Source organism: Haliotis rubra, unplaced genomic scaffold (assembly GCF_003918875.1).
Source record: "Haliotis rubra isolate DU_JTF1 unplaced genomic scaffold, ASM391887v1 Scf544, whole genome shotgun sequence".
Lineage (NCBI taxonomy): Eukaryota > Metazoa > Mollusca > Gastropoda > Lepetellida > Haliotidae > Haliotis > Haliotis rubra.
Window position 1 is genome coordinate 335,995 of NW_025767240.1, and position 23,466 is coordinate 359,460.

At 40.1% G+C, this 23,466-nt stretch overlaps 1 protein-coding gene and 1 long non-coding RNA gene across 4 annotated transcripts in view; one reads left to right on the forward strand and one right to left on the reverse strand.

The window, feature by feature from the left end:
* LOC124253573 overlaps nt 1-23,466 on the forward strand; it is a 225,898-nt gene that overhangs the window by 168,092 nt on the left and 34,340 nt on the right. The window lies entirely within an intron of this gene.
* LOC124253568 overlaps nt 1-23,466 on the reverse strand; it is a 229,189-nt gene that overhangs the window by 145,470 nt on the left and 60,253 nt on the right. Inside the window, exon 1 of one of the 3 annotated variants that reach the window (XM_046687371.1) lies at nt 13,801-13,919. The exons of the other annotated variants lie outside the window; for them this stretch is intronic. Within the exon in view, the coding sequence (XP_046543327.1) occupies nt 13,801-13,840 (40 nt within the window). The 5' untranslated portion in view covers nt 13,841-13,919. Of the gene's footprint in view, nt 1-13,800; nt 13,920-23,466 lie in introns of those variants that run through there. 3 annotated transcript variants of the gene reach the window in all.

Genomic DNA, 23,466 nt, shown 5'->3' on the forward strand with positions numbered 1-23,466 from the left:
ACAGAACCACATAGCCATCAACGTATTTGGACACAATATATTCATGATCCAGCGAGGTGACAAGTATCACTACACGTGGTTTAAACACTTCAGCAGACTGTTGTACAATCAATCAAAACACAATGGGAAAAAACACTTTTGCGAACGGTGCCTGCACAGCTTCACGCGAGCTGATTTAATAGAATCACACTGGGAGGATTGCCTAGGTGTAGGACAGACGGCCGTACGAATCGACATGCCCAACGAAAACGACAACATCTTAAAATTCACCAACCAAAAAAGTCAAATGCCCGTGCCTTACATCATCTATGCCGACTTTGAAGCCCTCATCAAACACGTTGACACCATCGGGCCGTTCCCGGACAAAAGTTTCACGCACAAAACGCAGGAGCACGAGGCCTGTGGATTCGGATACCTGGTAGTCCGATGCGACGGGAAAACGGACGCTCCCGTGGTGTACAGAGGTCCCGACGCTGCTGAAAAATGTCTCGAAGAGAAAATGATCAGGAAAAAGTTGTACACCGTCATTCCCATGCACATGACCCAAGCCGACCGGCGAGCTCACGACGGCAACCACATGTGTCACGTATGCGACGAGCCATTGAACGGCGATTCGGTGAGAGATCACTGTCACATCACCGGCGAATACAGAGGCGCTGATCACAACGCATGCAACCTCAAACTCAAAATCAATCCCAAAACCATCCAAATCCAGGTCGGGATTCACAATTTGAGAGGGTACGACTCTCACTTGATCATGCAGGCCATTGCGAAGTTCGACGGCAACCTGACGTGCATCCCCAACAACATGGAAAAATACATTTCCTTCTCGTTAAACCGTCTTAGATTCAACGACAGCGTTCAATTCCTGCTGTTGTCTCTCAATAGTTGTGTCAAGGCCAACGACCCAAACGACTTCAAAATCACCAACCGATACACCGACGCCGAGACTAGACCTCTGCTGATGAGGAAGGGCGTTTACCCCTATGAATACATGGACAGCTGGACCAAGTTCAACGAAACACGACTGCCTCCCATCAACCGATTTTACAGCAACTTGACCAACTCACCCATCACCCAGGACGATTACTCGCAAGCGATTAACGTATGGGATAAACTGGGCTGCAAAAATCTGGGTGATTACCACGACCTGTACTTGAAAACAGATGTACTCCTGTTGGCCGACGTGTACGAGATATTCAGAAAAACGTGCTCGAAACAGTACGATCTAGACCCCGCGTGGTATTTCTCCTCCCTGGGTCTCTCTTGGGATGTCTTGTTGAAAAGACCGATTGTGAAACTCAGACTATTGACAGATTACGACATGCACCTGTTCATCGAAAAAAGGCTTTGCGGTTGGGATTTCCATGGCCTCCAAAACGCGCTCGAAAGCCAACAACACGCACGTGAAGGGCTGTAATTCTACCCATCTCCCATATCCTCTATCTCGATGCCAACAACCTGTAAGCCTGGGCCATGAGCCAGTATCTACCCACCGGGGGATTCGAGTGGACATCCGAGCTTACTGCCAAATTCGGGGAAAGGTTACATACTCGAAGTGGACTTGGAGTATCTAGCAGCATTACACAAATCACACAACAGCTACCCCCTGGCTCCCGAACGATTGACGGTGAACCCGGACTGGATGTTCGAATATCAACAAACGTTGCTGGGAAAAAATAAGCCAGCCAACGTCGAAAAACTCGTAACGAACTTGATGAACAAGAAAATATATATCGTTCACTATCGCAACCTGCAGCTGTACCTGTCGCTGGGCATGAGGCTCACGAAAATTCATAGGGTGCTCTCAAGTTCGACCAAAGTCCGTGGATGGAGCCCTACATTAGAATGAACACGGACTTGCGGAAGCGGGCCACCAGTGACTTTGAGCAAAACCTGTACAAGCTCATGAACAACTCGGTGTTCGGTAAGACGATGGAGAAAACGTGAAGCTAGTCCGATCGAAAGAGGAAGAAAAACTCAGGAAACTGATAGCCAACCCATCATTCAACCGGAGCAAAATATTCAGTGACGATCTGGTGGCGCTTCACATAAGAAAAAGCCACATCAAATTCAACCGGCCTGTTTACGTGGGGATGAGCATCCTCGACTTATCCAAACACCTGATGTACGGCGACAGGTGTGAAGTGCTGTACACCGACTGCGGATTCCCCTGCTGATGGAAATTCCAACCGATGACGTGTACGAGGACATGAAGAAAAAAATACACCTGTACGGCACCAGCGACTACCCCAAGGACCATCCGATGCATGACAATATCAATAAAAAAGTGCTCGCCAAGATGAAGGATGAATGCGCCACCACGCGGATCACAGAATACATCAGTTTGAGACCCAAGATGTATTCCATCCTGAAAGCAGACGATAATGAAATCAGAAAAGCGAAAGGCGTAAAAAGATATGTTGTGAAAATACAAATCAAACACGCCACATTCAAGGAAGCCCTGTTCAAGACTCGCACTTTCAAACATCAAATGATTACGCTGAGAAGCGACGGACACAGGATATACGGACTGACGATAAACAAAACGTCCCTGTCGCCGATGGACACAAAACGTTGGATTGCCATCGACGGAATCAACGTCGCGCTGTGCGGGCACGCGAAAAATTGAAATTTAAGAATAGATATATATATATATAATGTCACGACATCAAAATGTTTTGGAAAACATTTATTACAGCCCGTGTGGATACCGGAAAGGCACGAGCACCATACACAAGCTTGCCAAGATAGCAAGAGTATCACAAAACGAAGCCAAAGCATGGTTGAAAAAACAAGCCCTGTGGTAAATCTACCCACCAGCACCGGGCTACGCACCCTAGAAGAAAATTTGACATGTCGACGCCAATCGCGTTCACCAAGCCGACCTCCTGTTTCTACCTCGCGATAAGGTGAGGCGTAAAACATACAAGAATGACGACCTAACCGTGGTTGGCGTGGCCAGCCGCTACAAAGCAGAACCCTCAACCGCGAAAAGATTCGAGCCAAGTAGCTCATGCGTTCGGTATATACAAGCGCAGTCCGCTTACATGGCCCACCGAGCTGCAAGTCGATCGGACTGGAGTTCATGGGTGCCGTATCACAACTGCTACCCAAGCACGACGTCGAAGTCAGGCGTGGCGCGGCCGGAGCTCATCGCAGCCAAGCCATGCGTCGAGATTCAATAGGACTTTGGCGAACGCTTATTCAGACATCAGTACACGCGGGAAATAAGTCTAAATAAACCTAACACCAAATGGGTCGCGCGGCTACCTCAAGTGGTGTTGGCTATCAATCACGAAATCACTCGTCTCACCAATAAAAACCAGCCGGACGCTATTAAATTAAAACGCAGTGAATGCTGAATGGGTCGGCGCCGTCAGCGTAAAGGAAAAAAGAAACAAATACCGACCGGGTTCTTGTGAGGTACCTCTATCAGCCGGAGAACACGAAGGAGACACTCGAAACGAGCCACCGACCCGACATGGTCGGTCAAAACTTACAGCGTAGATAAAGTGGACATCAAAGACGATGAATCGAACTTGTACTATTTGAAAGATGGGCCACCGAGAGGTTTCGTCAGAGAGGAATTACTGATCATACCTCACGACACAATGTTACCACCACCCAAGAAGTAGTGATTCAAAATATTTAACACTTACCTCCATGTCGAGTGATCACAATAGTGTCAAGTGACCAGGAAAGTATTGGCTTGCGGTCATAGTGACCAGGAAGCCAGAGGTATTGATCATACCTCACAACACAATCAAGAAGTAAACACAATAGTGTCACGTGACCAGGAAAGTGTTGGCTCGCGGTCTTAGTGACCAGGAAGTTGGCTGGGGATTCAAAAGTGGTATATACACTAGCGGAAAAGATTAGGGACCTGATAAAAGCTTTATTTAATAAATAAAACTTTACAGAGGATTTTGTCAGAAGTGGTCTCGTACCGCCATTGTATATACCACTCCACCTCATCAGCCCACTGGCCTCGTGTTTGCTTTGCATAACTAGCCTCTCTTCCTATGTTTATACAGTATCGCTATCTCACTGACCACCTTCTGTTTGCATTGTTACCCCATCGATTACCTTGTTGTTTTAGTGTATCACTGACCTCATGTTTGTATTACATATTCGTTCCTCAACATGTTTAAACATGTTTTCTTTGTAGCGCCTCATATATGTATATATATCCCCCCTCATACTCCCTACCATCCATCTGATGAAAGAGCAAGCATACATTCCGTAACGTCGTGTTATTCACAATAAAGAAGTTGACATCCATACCTTGAGCAACAGACGCCTACGTTCAGGTTCGCTAAATTGTGCAGATTTATACTGATCTGAAATATTTTTTACAGAGTGCGCAACTGGTAATGTCAAGTCATCCACGTATATGCTTGTAATTAGGTAATGCTGTTTTGGGGGCTTGGCCCACACCAAGTGGGTGGGCCTTTCTTCACTGTAACAGACACTGACGTTATGATCATACGTTAGATACCCTTTGCAAAACGACAACTACTCGGGATTTGTTTGTGTATTTTCAAAGCAGGCAACATGTTACCCGAGACATGTCCACATGTCTGGGTATTGTTGTCCTGATCCGATTGAATACATTTTCAAAGCTTAATAAAATGTTTATTTAAATGTTCCAACACATGACTGAAATGCCCCATTCAGAATGAATATGATTTGGGCTTTGACTTTCATCAGTACATATATGTCAGCCAACATGTTTAGCCAATTAAATATACTTTATTAGGTTATTTCCACAACTGTTTCGTGTTTTTATGTATTTATCGTGTTTAATTTCTTAGGAATGACCGATGACCAGTAAATGTGAACACACTTGATTGATCTTCAACTAACCGTTAAACCCGTGAAGATTCAGGTTTGAATAGGTCTCAAGCAAACCATGCGTGTCGTAAGAGGCAACTAAAGGGATCGTGTGGTCAGACTTTGTTCAAACATGTCACCGTATCCCAATTGATGCTCAGACCAGTGCTCATGATGTTGATCACTGGATTGTCTAGACCAGACCCGATTACTTACAGACCGCCGCCATAAAGGTGCAATATTACTGAGTTCGGCGTTAAACAGCAACAACCGTAACCTAACTGTTGCGTCGGACCATTCGTTCATGAGACAAAATTGGACAACGTCACTGTTGTTTAAACATGTTACTGCCTCACAACATCTATGTGTTTAGATACGCCCACTTTCAGGCTCAAACAGAGACGAATGACAATTCCTACCGAGATGTCGCTCGGTTTATCTTGTAATAAGCAAATTACAAAATAAACCGTACATAGGTAGGTCAAATAAATTTTAGTGATCAATTTACACATTATTTATTTTGCCTTTCAAACCTAATGCAATCTGTTTCATAAAGAAAATCGAGTGCATGTGTGCGTGTGCGTGTGTGTGGGGTCTTGGATATGGGGATATATATCCCCTTCAACCAGCACATGTACTCAGGCTAAACTTGAATTAGGTAACTAAATGTAATATCTTTAATGCGTCCTTACAGTGGTGATTCTTTTGTTGTCTGTTTGTGCACGACAGCCGCTAACAAACACGGTCCAGGTTTATTACCATGAAGTAGACATTCGTGATGTTTGTTACGACACATAAGGGCGGCATGCAGGGATTTTCAAGAAGTATCCTCCCAAAACTTCCACAGCTTATAGCAACAACATTTCTGGTTGACTGCACACACCTTAGCATAGTGATTACCTCAGTCTGTAATGCTTTAATCCATCAATCAGTAATGAATACAATCACTTAGTAATGAATTATATATTTTATTAAGGAAGGGCTATTAATAAAAGTGCATATCTTTTCTAATTATATATAACAGCCTGTGTAGAACATTTATGTAAAGCTTATGTCCTATAGTGTCCACGATTTCACCTGCACATTTGACAGTCATAGCCCTGTCACTCGGAGCATTATATACCGTCACAGTGTCACGGCCGTAACATGCAGTCTTTACCCTTTTCTTACTTGACAGGGACATCCATAAGTAAATCTTTTGCCTATTACATGTTTTTCAAACATTCCGAAATATCTGACGGACACATTTCATTAAAATATCTTTTAAAGTAAACATATAAAACTGGCTATTATTAAAAATGTCACTACCGTTATTGTGTCACTACCATAACAATTAATTCCAATGTCCATACCATAACATTATCAATTTCCTTATTTAATTAAAAGTGATTGATGTGTTTATGCCTGGATTTGGTAGTGCAAGTATTTTTGGAAGTAGAGCTTCAAGTAATCATAATACAATTCATATTCTCATTTTGAATTTTTTGCTACATATTACTCAATGATTGCAAATCAGAAATGAAAGGAATTGTTTGGCTTGTTGGCCACTTTTAAGCAATAAATATGAAAAATTCAAAACTGATTAGGCATGTTATATTGTAAAACTACATATTTTAATACTGAACCTCAACAGAAACGTCGCTTTGCAAAACCAAATGCAAAACTTTGTTCTTGCAAGGTGTTGTTTTTATTATGTTTGTACCGTTTTCTTAACATGTTTTTCAATCCAAATTGACAGTTATTAGTGTGTTTTCTGATGAAAACGCATATCGACCAAACGCACCGAAAAAGGCAGACATGGTTAATGGTTCCGTATGACATTCGTGACATTTCTTTTGTGGTTCAGTATACGTGTACATCAAATATACTTTAAGCTTGCATAATTTACGTTTTGTATATTCAGAATTCTATGAAGGTAATCAACAACATTTCAAGGTAAAGCAAGAAAACAAAATTTACATTTTTTTCCTACATGAAATATGCATGAATGTATATTATATATTTCAGATTTTGTAACTCACTGCTCTCTTCTCTACTCAAATCTCTACTCTGCTAAGTCAGGTGATGTATCATTATCTGTTGTTTCAGTTCAGTGCACTTCCTGGGCTCTCCTATTACCTAAAAAGGGGTGATGAGCAGTTGTTGTTTTAACAATGTTTGGTAGTATTGGGATGTGGAAGTTTTGGGATATAACCCAAGTTTAAAGATGTATGCTAGTTTTAATTCTTGTTTCTGTGTTATTCTAGTTGGTTTTACTGTCCTTCGTCGACAGGTTTTTCTTATTTTGCTGTATTTATTATGAATTTGTAACTAGTTCTACTCACGATATGGCTGAAATACTGCCGATGTGACTATTAACTTAAACTCTCTTATGGAATGAATATTTTAGCATCTTAGCACTTCGTGAAGTCGGAATGAACTTGTACTCTAACTGCTGGTTTGCCCTAATGATAGTGATGATTTAAACAGTATTTTATTTCCCTAAAGACATGTAATATACATTAAACATTAATAAATTGCGAAAGGAAAAAGGATCAGCAAACAAGCTGTATCAGCCTATGTAAATGCTTCTCCTAAACATAATCTTATACAGAAAAAGTTTATAAATACATTTGTGGAAATAAAGAATTCAGTAATTTCAAACTAAGTACAGCATATGGTACCACACTTTATGGAAAACGGTTGGTATCATTTAAGAAATTATAAACCGAATTTATTATAAATTCTTTTTCATACTGGGACAAAGATTCACCGCCGCTTAGAATAGCATGTGAACTTATATTATTTTGAAAGAAGTATTTATTAAATCTGAATCTATCATATAGAGGACACTGAAGGAAATAATTGAAAGGATCCTCTCGAGTGTTTCCACAGAAGCAGTTTCGGCTGTCTGACAAACATCTAGCAAACAAGTGAGAGTTAAGATCACTGCAGCCCAGGCGAAAACAACAGAGAAGAATTTGACCTCGCCTGAGACCATACGATATATATATTTTAAATGTTGGGGATAATGTCATGTCACAAGATATACATTTCTTAAATTTTGATAATGATTCAACATTTCTAATATCGATGTCTATCGAATTCCATGCCTTAACAGTTAATGGGAGAAAAGAGATATTAAAGTAAGACACACGCCCTGCATTACATTGGAGATTATCGGAGTTTCGCAAATTATAGCGGCTTTGATTACAAACATTTGGTGGCGCCTTTCGACTAAGGTGCTATATCCCGTCTCAGCATAGAGGTTTTCGTGACTTGTGCCTCTTACTGCACCTGAAATAGTCCTAAGGGCATCTAAATGTAGCTTCTCTATCAGATGAGCCTGCTCCTTGGTACAATTATCCCAGATGGTATCACAGTAGTCAAAGATAGGCAAAAAAATGATTTATACATAGTTCCAAGCGATATTCTGTTCAGACTGTATTTCAAACTTCTCAGACAATTTATTAGTGAACTTGCTTTGGCTAGCATATTATCAATATGTTTCTGCCATTTTCCATCATCTTGTAAAATCAGACCAAGGTGTTTATGTTCACAAACTTCAGAAATCGGAGTATTATTAAGTGTTAGTTGATGATTCGGACTTGCATTAGTCCTATTGGAGAATAACATAGCTTCTGTCTTTTCAGGATTGAAATTAACCTGCCACTTGCTAGCTCAGTCTGAAATACGTTCTAGGTCATTATTAAGCAATGTCTGAGTCTGAAACGGATCTTCAATTACTAAGTATAGGGAAGTATCATCAGCGAGGAGTTTAACGTTACTTACTATTCCATTTGTTTATATAGACGAGAAATAATAGTGACCCCAAGACAGAGCTTTGAGGAACACCAGCTAATACAGATTTTGGACTTGATTTGTGGCCATTAATGACAACTGACTGTTTTCTATCACTAAGATAATTTTCAAACCAAAGCAATAGTTTTCAAGTTATTCCTATGGATTCAAGTTTTGATACCATTCCCGCGTGCCAAACACGATCTAAAGGCCTTGCTGATATCACAAAAGACAGCTTGGACTTCTTTACCCTCATCTAGAGCCTTTGATAAAACGTGATAAAGTTAAGTTAATTGGTACACTGTGGAGTCCCCAGGTTTAAATCCAGACTGGTGTTTCGATATGATATCATTACCCATAAAAAAGTTATAAACATTCTTGAATATACACTTTTCAAATACTTTAGCTAAACAACAAGATAGAGCAACTGACCTATAATTATTACAATCGTGTACACTTCCTTTTTTGTGAAGAGAGACAACTGCCGAATATTTCCAGATGTCGGGAAATTGAGAATGTTTTAGTGATAAATTAAATAGCTTCGTAACGGGTCTATGAAGAGGCCGAGCTAAAACTTTTAATAATTTATTGCTGATATTATCAGGACCCTTAGCTTTTTTGTGTCTAAACACAGCAGGATACCATAGACTTCATGTTCCGTTAGAGAAAATACATCTAATTTGTTTTCGCTGTAAATTGGAGGAGGTGAGTCGATATAAGGTTTGTCGACTTGGGCTTACTCTGTGAAATATTCATTAAACGCATTAGCAATGTCATCTGCATCTTCTAGAACAGTACCGTTGTGGGTGATAGGTGGGAACTGTTTACCTGAATTTTCTATTTTTCTAAATATGCTTATTAACTAACCGTCACCATGATTTAGTTCCTCTCGCAGTGTTAATGATATCATCAGGTTTCAAATCATATGCGCGTTTAGCTTTTCTAATTCCCGAAATGACTTTGTTTCTAGCGACTTTAAAACATTCCCAATAATAGGTATCATTTTTACGTTTGGCAGCTTTATTTAGGTGGTTTCTTTTCCTCATTAATTTTCGCAGATATCCGTTCATCCATATACAGTATCGAGGTCTTATAACGACTTTTTTATTTGGAATATAATTATTGATTAGTCTACTGAGCGTAGATGTAACAGTTTCAACAGAGCTATTAATATCATTACTAAACAGAGTGTCCCAAGCGGTTTATGATATACTATCACTTAAACCATCGTAGTCTTCACGGTTATAGTCATCAATGGTTCTCTTAAATGCATTCTTGGAGTGTTTCCCAAATTTCAATGACACATAAACTGGGCAATGATCGATGCAGATTGGACTGAGAACGCCAGAATTATTTACAATGCCTGAGGCTGAAGTAAGTATAATATCTAACAAGGTGCTAGTGTTTTGCGTCACCCTTGTAGGGTCAGTAATGAGCTGAACTAGGTCATACATGATTTGATGATTATTTATCTTCTTATTACTCATGTCGAGCATATTGGCATTGAAATCTCCAAGTATGAAGAATCAAACATTTCTGTTTAAAGCCATTGCAAAGGAATCATCAATCACATCCCAATAACGATTGCTTAAGTCAGCTCTATAGAACGTGCCAATTAGAAGTTTATTATTGTTTGTAATAACCTCGACCTACATAGCTTCTAAGCCGGGAACATCAAGATCTGCTGCATGTTTATCCTTCACATAAATCGCGACCCCTCCTGCCCTTGTCGGTCTATCTTTACGAAGTGGGCCCGTGAAGATCCGGGGTCGAATAGGTCTTCAGCAACCCATGTGCTTGCCATAACAAGGCGACTATCTTGTCGTAAAGAGGCGACTAACGGGATCGGGTGGTCAGTTTCGCTGACTTGGTTTACAAATGTCATCGGTTCCCAATTGCGCAGATCGATGCTCATGCTGTTGATCACTGGATTGTCTGGTCCAGACTCGATTATTTACAGACCGCCGCCATATAGCTGGAATATTGCTGAGTGCGGCGTAAAACTAAACTCACTCACTCACTCACTTTACGAAGTGGCGGGTGATACCCGGATACAAGTATAGAATCATTTGTTAAGTGATGACTTAACCAAGTCTCAGATAACCAAATGACGTCTTAATGACTGAATTCGGCAGCAAGTAGATCAACTTTACCTCTCAAGCTACTTATGTTTAAATGGATAATACTAGGATCTGGACCCGGGCTTGGATGTACATCCACACAGCATATTAATAATAAAGAAATCATTACAAAGTAGTGAGCACCTAAACACATACATAGGACTATGCAGCAACATGTGAACCTATCAACACGGCGACTATATCTAGTAGAGGTAATAGCAGCAAACAACCCAACTACCATCATATACTGAGTTATGTCAACCCCCATCGATCTGTCTTACAAACGGGGCGGTGGGATAGTCTAGTGGTTAAAACGTTGGCTCGTCACGCCGAAGACCCGGGTTCGAATCCCCAAATGGGAACAATGTGTGAAGCCCATAAAAGCGGCGTAAAACCAAACTCAGTCTGTCAGTCAGTCAGTCTTACAAACAATATGAAGTTGGAGGCAGTGGGAAGTGCTGCTTGAGAAATATGCTTCATGTAATAAGATAAAACATCATTTGAAACCTTTGAAGTACGAGGAAAGTAAACAGAAAATGAGGTTGTGGTACCAAGATGCAAGGATAACTTCTGTTTAGACATCTGTACATGCGTGAAATAAATGAACGTAGTACACGTCGGTTTGTAAGCAAAAGATAAAAAACTAAATACAAACAAAACTCCAAACAATGGAGAACGTGGGTGACTAGTCATACCTTCAAACAAGACCTTACCCATATGAAGAAATATATAAAAAAGTCGAAGTACTGGAACGTTATTTACAATTCAGTAAGTATCCTAAGACATTATGATAATCCCCCGAGACACGTACTGACAACTGTACAAGATATTGGAGATAAATAATTACAAAATAAACCAGACCAAAACGAAAATACCAACAAACAGACATAAATAAAAACACACAGAAACAACATGTAAATAATGGTGTGTCAAGAGTATTTAGGGATTGTAAAACAGATACAATGAAATGAGTGCTTTCACTTTTCATATTGTCTGTTGTAAGGGGGCGGTGGGGTAGTCTAGTGGTTAAAGCGTTGGCTAGTCACGCCGAAGACCCGGGTTCGAATGCCCACATGGGTACAATGAGTGAAGCCCATTTCTGGTGTCCCCCGCCAAGATATTGCTGGAATATTGCTAAAAGCGGCGTAAAACCAAACTCAGTCAGTCAGTCAGTCTGTTGTAAACAGCTGCTATGTATGCATGTTCTGAATGAAGAGCCCGTGCGGGTCGTGTGGCATGTTATGCTTGCTCAGCTGACACTCAATGTGGATACCTGGTGTACCTGGATAATGTTTTGATTGGAAATTACACGCATGTAATTTTATTTATGGTTATTTATGGTTATTTCAGATGTTGCATGAAGAGTTGAATATTCAGAATAGACGATATGCATCATTAAGATAGTCTGCTAAGTTGCCCGATGAGCAGGGATCGTTGTTATCCGTATGATTGATTTGTTTGATACGAATATACACATTTGCATTTCAAGGGTTTTTAATCTATCAATTTTAGGTTTATTTGCATATATGTTGAGTGAAAATATCGGTTGTGCTTTCACCAGGTTTTCAGCATCAGAGTGACGATGAGTTTATCGTAACACAGGGTTTATCACTACACTTTACACATGCAGGCACAATTATACTTACAATATATAATGTGCTAATATCCCGCCATAAGTTGAATGTCTTGAAAAGATGGATTAGCACAGAATAGATTTCCTTTTGTTAAGAGGACACAGTCCACACCCATGGAATATGAGGCATTATCAACATATATTCACAATTTTACTTTTTTCCCCGACCGCGTCATACCAAAAGACGTAAAAATATGGTACTTGTTGGTCCCTGCCTGGCGCTCGGCATTAATGGGTACAACAAGGACTGATCGGCTCGGAGTCAGTATACTGTGTCTGAGTGGGGTATTCATGCTTCACTGCGGCATGAGATCTCAGTGAGCTAGCACTATAAAACCAGCTTAAGTCTGGGCTAGTACAAGCAGCCGCACATACACATACACACGCATGCAAGTCGTCATATGAACGAAATATTCTCAAGCACGACGTTAAACCCATTTTCACCTCACCTCACCTCAATTTTACTTTTTGTATGAAAGTACAACATTACGTGTGTTATTTGGAGTACGATTAGAATAAACAGAACATGATTCTGTGGTACCAAACAGTTTGCGTGGAAGAACGGACGTATTAACGGTGTGTAAACGAGCATTAAAGAACTAAGTACAAACACAGCCCCAAGCAATGGAGAACGTGAATGAGTAGTCAAATAGATGACTTTAACCGGACATTACAAATATAAAGTGATGTGTAGATAAATCAAAGTATTGGATCAGTATTTACAAATCAGTAAATATCGTAACATTGTCATAATCCCCCTAGACATGTACAGATAACTGTACAAGAAAATTGAAAATAAATCAATAAACGGTAAACAAAGCCAAGAAACATTAACCATGTGTGGCATGTTATGCTTGCTCAGCTAACACTCAATGTGGATACCTGGTGTACCTGGATAATGTTTCTGAATCAAAATTTCGGGCATGTAATTTTATCAATATGTCAATTTATGGTTATTTCAGATGGTACATGTAGAGTTAGAATATTCTGAGTAAGCGATATGCATTAGAATAGTCTGTGAAGTTGTCCGATGAGCAAGGAACGTTGTTGTTCGTATGACTGATTTGTTTGATACGAATATACACATTTGCATTTCAAGGATTTTTTATCTAACACTTTAAGGTTCTTTTGCTTATACAATGTATAGTGAGTAAAAATATCAGTTGTGCTTTCACCAGGGACAGGCATCAGAGTGATGTGTTTATCGTAACACAGGGTTTATCACTACGCTGTACACATGCGGGCACAATAATACTCACAATATATAATGTGCTAATATCCCGCCATCAGTTGAATGTCTGAATGTCTCCGAAACGTAATGTTATTCACAATAAAGAAGTTGACATCCATAAATCTTTCTTTTCCTCACAGGCTCATTTAAAACATTAAAATCACATAAACCTCACAAGTTGTACACTGGTCAATACGTACCCAACACCAATATGGCAACTATCACCAGGTTACGAACCATGCTGCTCTCCCAAAGAACCGACTGAATCTTGTGATAGAGCTTGAGCAACAGACGCCGCCTACGTTCAGGTTTGCAAATTTGTGTAGATTTATACTGACCAGAATTATTTTTTACAAAGCTCGCAAGTGATTATGTCAAGTCATCGGCGTATATGCTAGCTTGTAATTGGGTAATGCTGTTCTGGGGGTTGACCCACATCAACTCGGTGGGTGTTTCTTCACTGTAATTGACACTGACGTTATACATACGTAAGATACCTTTTTCAAACAGACAACTTCTTGGGATTTGTTTGTGTATCTTCAAAGTAGGCAACATTTTACCAAAGGCATGCAGCCTCAGTTTTACATGTCTGGGTATTGTTGTCATTATGTATTTCCACATTAACATTTCCAGTGAAATTAAATTTTTTTTTTTCACTTTTTAATCTTCTTTTAAATGTTCAAACAAATCATTTAAATGCCCCATACAGAATGAATTTGATTTGGGCTATGACTGTCATCGGTAAATATATGTCAGACAATATGTTGTTTAAAGGTCACATGCAACCAAATAATCAAACATAATTAAAACAAAATTATCACTTATTCATGACATATAATATATATTGCTGATTATGAAAAACATATAAACAAAATTATAAGCGTACAATCGCAAATCAAAAGTGCAATATTTTGTGCTTGGGTTTACTTCCCAAGAAACGAAGCAGCCGGGATACCGAACCCAGTCAGAGCGGGTGGGTGTGCACTCAAGTGTAACGGCTGGTTCATTTGCCGATGCCCAGCGGCTTTAAACAACAGACAAACAAAAAACTGTTACGTGGGACCATACGTTCATGAGACAAAGTTGGACAACGCCCCTGTTGTTTATATTACTGACTCACAACATCTGTATCTAGAGTCACCCACGTGCAAGATACGCGCTCATTAAGGCTCAAACAGAGGAGAATGACATGTCCTACCGGGATATCGCTCGTTTTATCGTGTGATATTTAAATTAGGAAATACATTACTAAACTTACAAGGAGCAATGTGTAAGCGGGTATTTTTTCAGTGCCTATAAGTAGGTCAGATGAATTTCAGTGATCAAATACACATTATTCATTTTGCCTTTCAAACCTAATGAAATCTATTTTATAAAGAAATATGTGCGTATGTGTGTGTGCGTGTCAACCAAAACTTGTACTCAGGCTAAACTATGATCAGGTAATATACTTTCTTTAATGCGCCTCTGCAGGGAGATCCTTCTCTTTTCTGTTTGTGCACGACAGCTGCTAACAAAATCATCCTACCGCTGGTGATGACACTCTGGTGTAGGTCCCTTGTATGCTTATCGTGGGAGTGGGGTAGACCGGGGTGATAATGGCTGCAGAAGTTGGTATAGTCTGCTTGACTTCATTTTAACCGATTGCTGGTAAGACAGCCAGGTAATCAACAAGCGTTTGCAGTGAAATTTCAGTTTCACACGTACAACTCGCACACCTGGCTGTTCTACCAGTAAGTGTACCTTCCTCGTAGGAAATAGAGAAAAGTGACAACAAAATAATGATAGTTTGTTAAACAACTTTTTTTATTCTGGTGTCCAAAATTAAAAAACAAATCATCAGAGTTGGTCTGTCGATTTCATGTGACTGTGAACAATTTGGTTTTGTTGCAATTATTAGATTTTGTGTAAGTGAGCACTTCGTCGGTCTAAAATGAAGTCAAACGGACTATAGTGCGCGTCCTCGTTCCGCGTCAGTGTGGCGGTGACTTCCTACTTGTCCAGCAGAACCGTTAATCCCCAGCATGGTTTGGTTAGTGGCAGGTACCGTTTCAAATATATTTGCCAGTGATGCTCCATCAGCAGGTCCCCCTCATAAGGATGTTTGGAATATACGTGGGTCGATCAAAAAAGTACGTAGACTTACTGTATTCTAGATGTCCAATGTTTGAAAAGCTTCCATTTTATTTTGAAGGAATCTTAGGCAAAGTCATATCCACAATTGCACATATGTGAGTAATGTGGTTAACGAGATATTAGTCATCACAACACATTAGGGTATAACATTTCTAACAAAACTGCAGAAAATGAAAAACGATCTGTCATTTGGTACCTCTTGGATAATGGTATGCCCTCAGAGTATGTCATATAAAATATGTTCAGTATAGTATCGGATGACTTCCTGTCATAATCAACAGTATAAGATTTGGATTGCATAATTTATATTCGGTCGAGGGCTGTTTTTTTAAAGGACACCCCCATTTCACTCTTCCTAAAACATTGTGTCCAGATATTCAAGCTGGTACTGTTTACAATATATTGTGAGCTGACACTTGCATGACCATTCAGTGTTTAGTTTGAACCCTTGGTATCATGTATGAATAAGTGAAAACATTAGAATCAATTATGTCCTTATGATTACGTCATCTAAAAGGGGATGGGAAGTGTCTCCCAAACAAGCTCTTTCAGTCCAAGGGGGGGGGGAGTCACTTTAACAAGCGATTGTAATTTCAAATTGCTTTTTTATTAACTTTAATATCTAAGGGTGATCAATCTCAAACACACAAAATATTACTTGCATATTTTGTTTCCTGACGTTTTTGATGCATTTATTGCAGATTTTGCGTTTTTTAAGGTACCAAGATAAAAGGTCAGATAAAACGGGGATTGTGAGACTGGACCATAGCAAACCCAAAGTGCTTCAGCTTGACAGATAATATGTAGAAAAAAACAACATTAAAAATAACTGCATTTGTATCGTATTCTTGGTGACTCTACATACTTTTTGATCGCCCCTCGTACATATATTTTACAGATATTTTGATCTGATATATATTATCATTGCGCCACATGTGTCATTTATTTTGACGACATATTTGACAAATAGCACATGTTACATATAATATAAATATCACATATTTATATATGATTATAAAATTACATACATTTAGCAATACAGTTCACAGCCCATTAAGATGGGAAACAGCATCGTGGTACTCAAACTTAGATTTTTCATGAACAATGAGTTGTCTATTTTCTCTATCAAGGGCATGACTTTTAACTCTTATCCTATCAAGTTTGTTTTTTGTTTAACGCTACACTCGGATATATCACAGCTGTATAATAAATATAATAAGTATATATAAATAGGTATAGTAACAAGAAAAGACAATCCAGTCATCAACAACATAAGCATTGACCTACGCAACTGGGATACGGTGACATGTGTCAACCAAGTCAGAGAGCCTACCACCCGATTCCGTCAGCCCTGTGTTACCTTACGAACTGGTACCTGCCTAATACAAATGCACATAGATATTTCTTTATACATCATTATTTTTAAAAATAATATGTGCATAATGGATCCAACAGTGCTTTTCGCTATATAATCTTTTCTTTCCTGTGTGCAGTTCTAAAGATTTCTCTCCTGTGTGCAGTTCTAGTACATTCTTTCTTGTGTTGGAGTTCTAATGTTTTCTCTCCTGTGTGCAGTTCTAATGATTTCTCTCCCATGTGCAGTTCTAATGTTTTCCCTCCTATGTGCAGTTCTAATGCTTTCTGTCCTGTGTGCAGTTTAATGGGTTTTGTTTCTGTGTACAGTTCTAATGCTTTCTCTCCTGTGTGCAGTTCTTATGTTTTCTCTCCTGTGTGCAGTTCTAATGTTTCTCTCCCATGTGCAGTTCTAATGTTTTCTCTCCTGTGTGCAGTTCTAATGTTTTCTCTCCCATGTGCAGTTCTAATGTTTTCTCTCCCATGTGCAGTTCTAATGCTTTCTCTCCTATGGTCAGTTCTAATGCTTTCTCCCCTATGCGCAGTTCTAATGTTTTTCTCCTGTGTACAGTTCTAATGGTTTTGTTCTCCTGTGTGCAGTTCTAATGGGTTTTTGTCTTATCCTGTGTGTAGTTCTAATGTTTCTGTCTCCTATGTGCAGTTGTAATGTTTTCTATTCTGTGTGCAGTTGTAATGGTTTCTCTCCCGTGTGCAGTTCTTATGTTGTTGTTTTACTCATGTGTGCTGTTCTAATGTTTTCGCTCCTGTGTACAGTTCTAATATTTTCTCCCCCTGTGTGCAGTTCTAACGCTTTCTCTCCTGTGAGCAGTTCTAATGGTTTCTCTTCTGTGAGTTCTGATGTTTCCTCTATTGTGTGTAATTCTACTATTTTCTCTTCTATATGCAGGTCTCTATTTCAGTGTATATCCTGAACGGTATGTATCTCATACATGACATCGTCATCGATATTATAGGTGTAGTGTGCATTGTGTCGTATATACGTGTACTATGATCGTCGTTCTTTCTCGGACAAAAATATGAGAACATGTACGTTGTGCTGTTCATGTCATTGAGTTTTTTCTCTTCCTTTCTTGGGTTCTTGGACGTAGCATAGCAAACCGTCTTGGCTTTGTATCCATCATTCTTGTAACCAGACATTCTTGAAGACACTTCATTTGTGGCGCCAACTCGATATCTACAGGGATCATGCTGAACTTCCCCGAAAAAAGCTGCCTGAGTCAACTCTTTCAGTTCAATTTATGACGATCCTTGTCTTCTACTCATATCGACAATTAGTATTTGACAAGACATTAACTCGGGAGACGGTGAGTTACAATGGAAAGGAAGTAGTGTCGTTTGAAGTCGAGTTTCAAGGAACGAATTTACACTTTCGATTCAGCTTAAATGCTGATACCGAATTATATTCTGCACCTCTTACATGTCCTACATAGATAAAGTTACAGTGCAGGGATATCACTGTTCTGTTGCATATGTTCAAAATGTACAAGCTGAGGTGCCAGAAATACCGTGTGTGTGTTTATGTGTGTGTGTGTGTGTCATTCTCTCTCTTCTTGACGTTGTATAATCTCTCATTGTCTTTCATCGTAAGTATAATAAAGACACAACATAAATGAACAACGTGTAATAACGAATAACGACCTGACGAACATGACCGCGAAAATGCTTTACAAACTATTGGGACACTTCTCAGATGTTCCCATGTGTGTGTGTGTGTGTGTGTGTGTGTGAGTGTATTTCTCATGTGAGTTCGTGTCTGTGCCCTTGTGTCTGTGTGTCTCCCTGTGTCTGTTTGCCTGTGTGTGCATCTCTCTCTCTCTCTCTCTCTCTCTCTCTCTCTCTCTCTCTCTCTCTCTCTCTCTCTCTCTCTCATAATAATCTTAATTACTTCATGAGACTCTATTACTTTATTTACGAAACCTCCTACTGGAAAACCAATCACCCTCTTTTGCCTGTCCCTTACATCATACACATGTGCACATTTTTCATGTGCACATTGACTGACATAAGTATCCAAAATATGATAAAAAATCCTTTATCGAGAAAATCACTTTGCAGCACATTCAGGTGAAATCAGTTGAAATCAGTTTCTTCTACATTGGTTCAGTTCTTAATCAGCACGAAAACAAATCGCCCAGGACAAGTGTGTCACAGAGGGTCATATGATTCAAAGAAATGACACGCAGACACAAAAGCTCCAGATCAGGTCTATTTCTTCTTCATATCGATGGCATACACATAACCATCCCCCGAGTTGCTATAGTTGGACAGTTTGTGATCGTTGTGTGGATGGTTTGCGGGAAGCTTGCTGTTTTGGTAAACTTACGTCATAGACAGATTACAATTGAAAATTAAAACAACAATGTCTTTATTGTTTTAACTAAATGCCTATATGTTCACAATCCAATGCTACGTACCGCCATACATAAACATACATAATTAGGCCCATTTGCATACAGTAATAACTGAGATAACCAGATGTAATTCAACTCATTAAAATTTAGCACCAGACAAGAACAACTAGTCAACCTTCGTTGACTAGAGATTCCCTACAAGGAAAGGGAGGTAACTCTGCGTAATCTGTCTGACTACAGTTTTGGTAAACTTACGTCATAGACAGATTACAATTGAAAATTAAAACAACAATGTCTTTATTGTTTTAACTAAATGCCTCTATAGTGAGTAAGGGAAATGATAAAGCAATCTGCCATATTAACATGTCAAACATGTTAAACTCTCAAAAAAACACACAAAAAAACCCCCAAAAAACACAATAGTACACCAGTATCTTTAAAATCTTAAAGAAAATATTAGGCTTACTCATGGTAACAAGAAAATGCTGAAATTCTGTAATTATGGTAGAAACACTGATATCAACCATTGAGTACCGACTCTGAAAAGTCTTTTGGTGTTCTGCTGTGTACATAATGTCCATAGAAAACAGACTCTGTTTTCCATCTCCCGACCTTCATGACAATTTTAGGATCCTGACAATTCTGAATCGCCAGTGTTGCTCCAGTTGGACGGAACGATTTTGCAGAAAACCCCTTGGAAGAGAGTCCGGCATCTTTTATGGATTGTTCTAGAATTTCTGAAACAGTAGATGCTTGCACGCCTCTGTGGGGTGCATACAGAGACAAGAAAACACTACTAGTGTCCGTTCGGGAGAGAGTCTGTCCGCTCTATGTAATCCTTCAAGGTCTTTACAGGGTCCAACTTGCTGCAATCTGCAGGCTGAACCAAAACCTCAAAACCAGTACGTGAAGTGTCATTTTTTATGCCAAAGAAGTTTATAGTCAGAGAACCATCTGCATGAAAAGACAATTGATTTGTGGTAAACTCGTTGCTCTTAGTCAAGCGGGTCTGGGCATCATAATGTACCGATTTCGGGGCGATATCTGATGGGCGCAACATAGCCACCAGAGCTAATAGAGTCACTGCCTTTTTGGCGGAGCTGTTTTATTGACAATATTTTGTTATCTGGCCATCTCTGAAACAAATCATTCAATGCAGATACTGGCATCACCGTGGAACGTTGCATAGGAACCTCTGTACCAGACTTCACCAGAGCCTGTACTAATCTAGATACATCAGGAGTGTGCACAATGTTCTGAAGATTCATAGTTTCATACAGACAAGATATAGCCGCACATGCACTTTTCAGCTGAGATCTAGGTTTAGGCGATGAATCCGCAACCTTACACAGAAAGGTTGCTAACACAGATGTACCAGTAGGTGGAAAGACACATTTCTCTTCAACACAAAAATCTCTAAACTTGTTAACAAAGGAATTGTACAAATGTAGAGTACTTGGCGCCAGAGCATGTGATATCTGATCAGCAGCTCGAGTCGTCCACTCAGAACGAATTAACCGTTCCCTCCATAGATCCTCCAAGCGAACAGTCTCCATTTTGGATTTGCCAGTGGTTCCGGTTTTGCTAATAGTGGTAGGCAACAACGTCGTTGACGAGGAAGCTTTAGAGGTGAGCAGACTGATAGTTTCTGAAGACGAGGAAACCACGTCTGGGCTGGCCACCATGGTGCTATCACTGTGGCAAAGGACTTTGTGGACACAACTTTTTGCAGAATGTCTGGTATCAATCTGAACGGAGCGTTGACAAAATTGTTGTGTATATGCCAATCGTTCTGAGCCAGCCCGTCGACTCCTTGAGTGTACGGATCGCATGTTCGACTGTTGTATACTTGCAGCTGTGTGGTTTGATACGACGCAAATCTGTCTACCGTGTGTGGTCCCCACATGTAATCCAGCATATTGAAGACACGTGGGTGTAACCTCCACTCGTACCGGTCGAATCGGCGGGATAGCATGTCCGCCTCTACATTCTCCACCCCGGGTAGATGGCGAGCCACTAGCATAATGTCTCTGTCTAAGCAGAGCTCCCATATTCTTGTTGCCAGCTCTGTTAACTCCTTGATGGGACCTCCCATGTGACTGAGGTAAGCCACTGTTGTCACATTGTCCGATAGCAATTGAATTTTTCGGCCTGTCAGGTGAATCGAAAATGACTTTAGAGCCATTAACACAGCAAGCATTTCTCGAAAGTTTATTGACTGAAATGAAGTGTCCACTGTCCATACACCCTGCGCTGAAAGGCCTTTGAAAACTGCTCCCCAGCCGGTGTTCGAGGCATCCGTTTCGAGCTGTCCGTCGAAGGTCCTCACAAGCATAGTGGTACCGTTCCAAGAATCCAAGGCGCTTATCCACCATTTCAGATCTGAAAGGCTATCATCAGTCCAAACTAATGTTGATTCCCATGTGTGTTTGCTCGCAAGAAGCCTATACACTGACCTAAGCTTAAGTTTTCCTGGAAATATTGCTCTACAGACAGAGATACACTGGCCTGCAAGGCGCGCTAAATGTCTAGCTCTAATGTAAGGGACAGATATCGCTCTCCGTATGTCCTTCTTCAACTTTCTCACCTTGTGATTCGGAACCTTTAGAACAGGCACACCCTTAGGTCCGACAGAATCCACCAAGAATCCAAGAAATTCCTTTTTAGTACTAGGAGTGAGAGAAGATTTGTCATAATTTATCACCCATCCGAGAGACTCTAACACACAAATTACCTTGTTAGCATGGTCTGAAATAAGCTCCTTCTTAGCTGCAATGATAATATCGTCCATGTACACCAGGAGTCTTATTCCTAACCCGCGAAGATGTCGAGCAACTGGTCTGAGAGTCTTACAAAAGAAGTAAGGGCTGACTGATAACCCAAAAGGGAGCACATTCCACTGATAATACCATCCATGCCAATAAAACCCTAAGTATTTTCTATCATCACTGTGAATTGGTACATGGTGAAATCCATCCTTTAGATCCAGTGTAACCAAATAGTCATTTGGCTCAATAATGTGTGACAACATAGAGACATCTTCATATCTAAATTTTGGTACTGAACAAAAAGAGTTCACATATCGCAGATCGACAATTAAGCGCGCGACTTGTGATTGCGTTTAGGAACAACACCTAGAGGATGCACACAATATGGTTTATCAGACACTCTTTGTATAGCTCCAGAAATTGTCAGTCTTGAAATCTCTTCATTAACAAAGTTAATCTGAGAACTTGTCAAGCGATGATTGTCTTGAACACTTACAGAAGGAGAGCAATGGAAAGGTAAGTTAACACCATTCTGAATCCAGGATAATATAAACTCTGGACATCCAATACTTTGCCATTTCTGGTAACACCTAAGTAGAGCCATTACTGTTCCTGATCCACTCGAGGATTGTTATTGTGAAAAAGTGGTCCGTCCCGGCGACCGTAGGAGAATCTACCCCCCTGAACCGTGGTAACCTCGGACATAACCACGCCCTCGGTTGAACCCGCTGTTCCGTGGTGGCCTGAATGCAGCCGCAATGGTGGTAGCGTTACGTAGGGTATTCAAGGATTCTTCATTAAATGAACATGTATTTCTCTGCAGTGTCCTGTATATCCTTGCAGTATTGCGGTCAAACTGGCCTTGAACTATCAGAGATGACTGTTCCTCCTGCAGATAGCGTATCTGTGCGAGTTGAACTTGATATAGTTTAATCAATGCGTCCTGTGTAATGTTTCTTGCATCTGCCACTTGAAACAAAAGTTTCAATGTTGTTTCACTATAACGCGCACACCTTGCTACAACTGCCGCATGTTGTTGATCCTCACGTTTAATACCCTGCTTAGAATCAGGCACTTTCAAGTCTGCAGGGGAGTTTTACATTGGTTACAGTGTCACGTATCGTTTGATACTCTCCCTGAACATCCAAAGCTGCACTTCGTATAAAAGCGGCACCCTGGGCACTATCGTGCTGAATCCCCTCGGGATTGAAATTATTACTTGATATATCATCAGTTT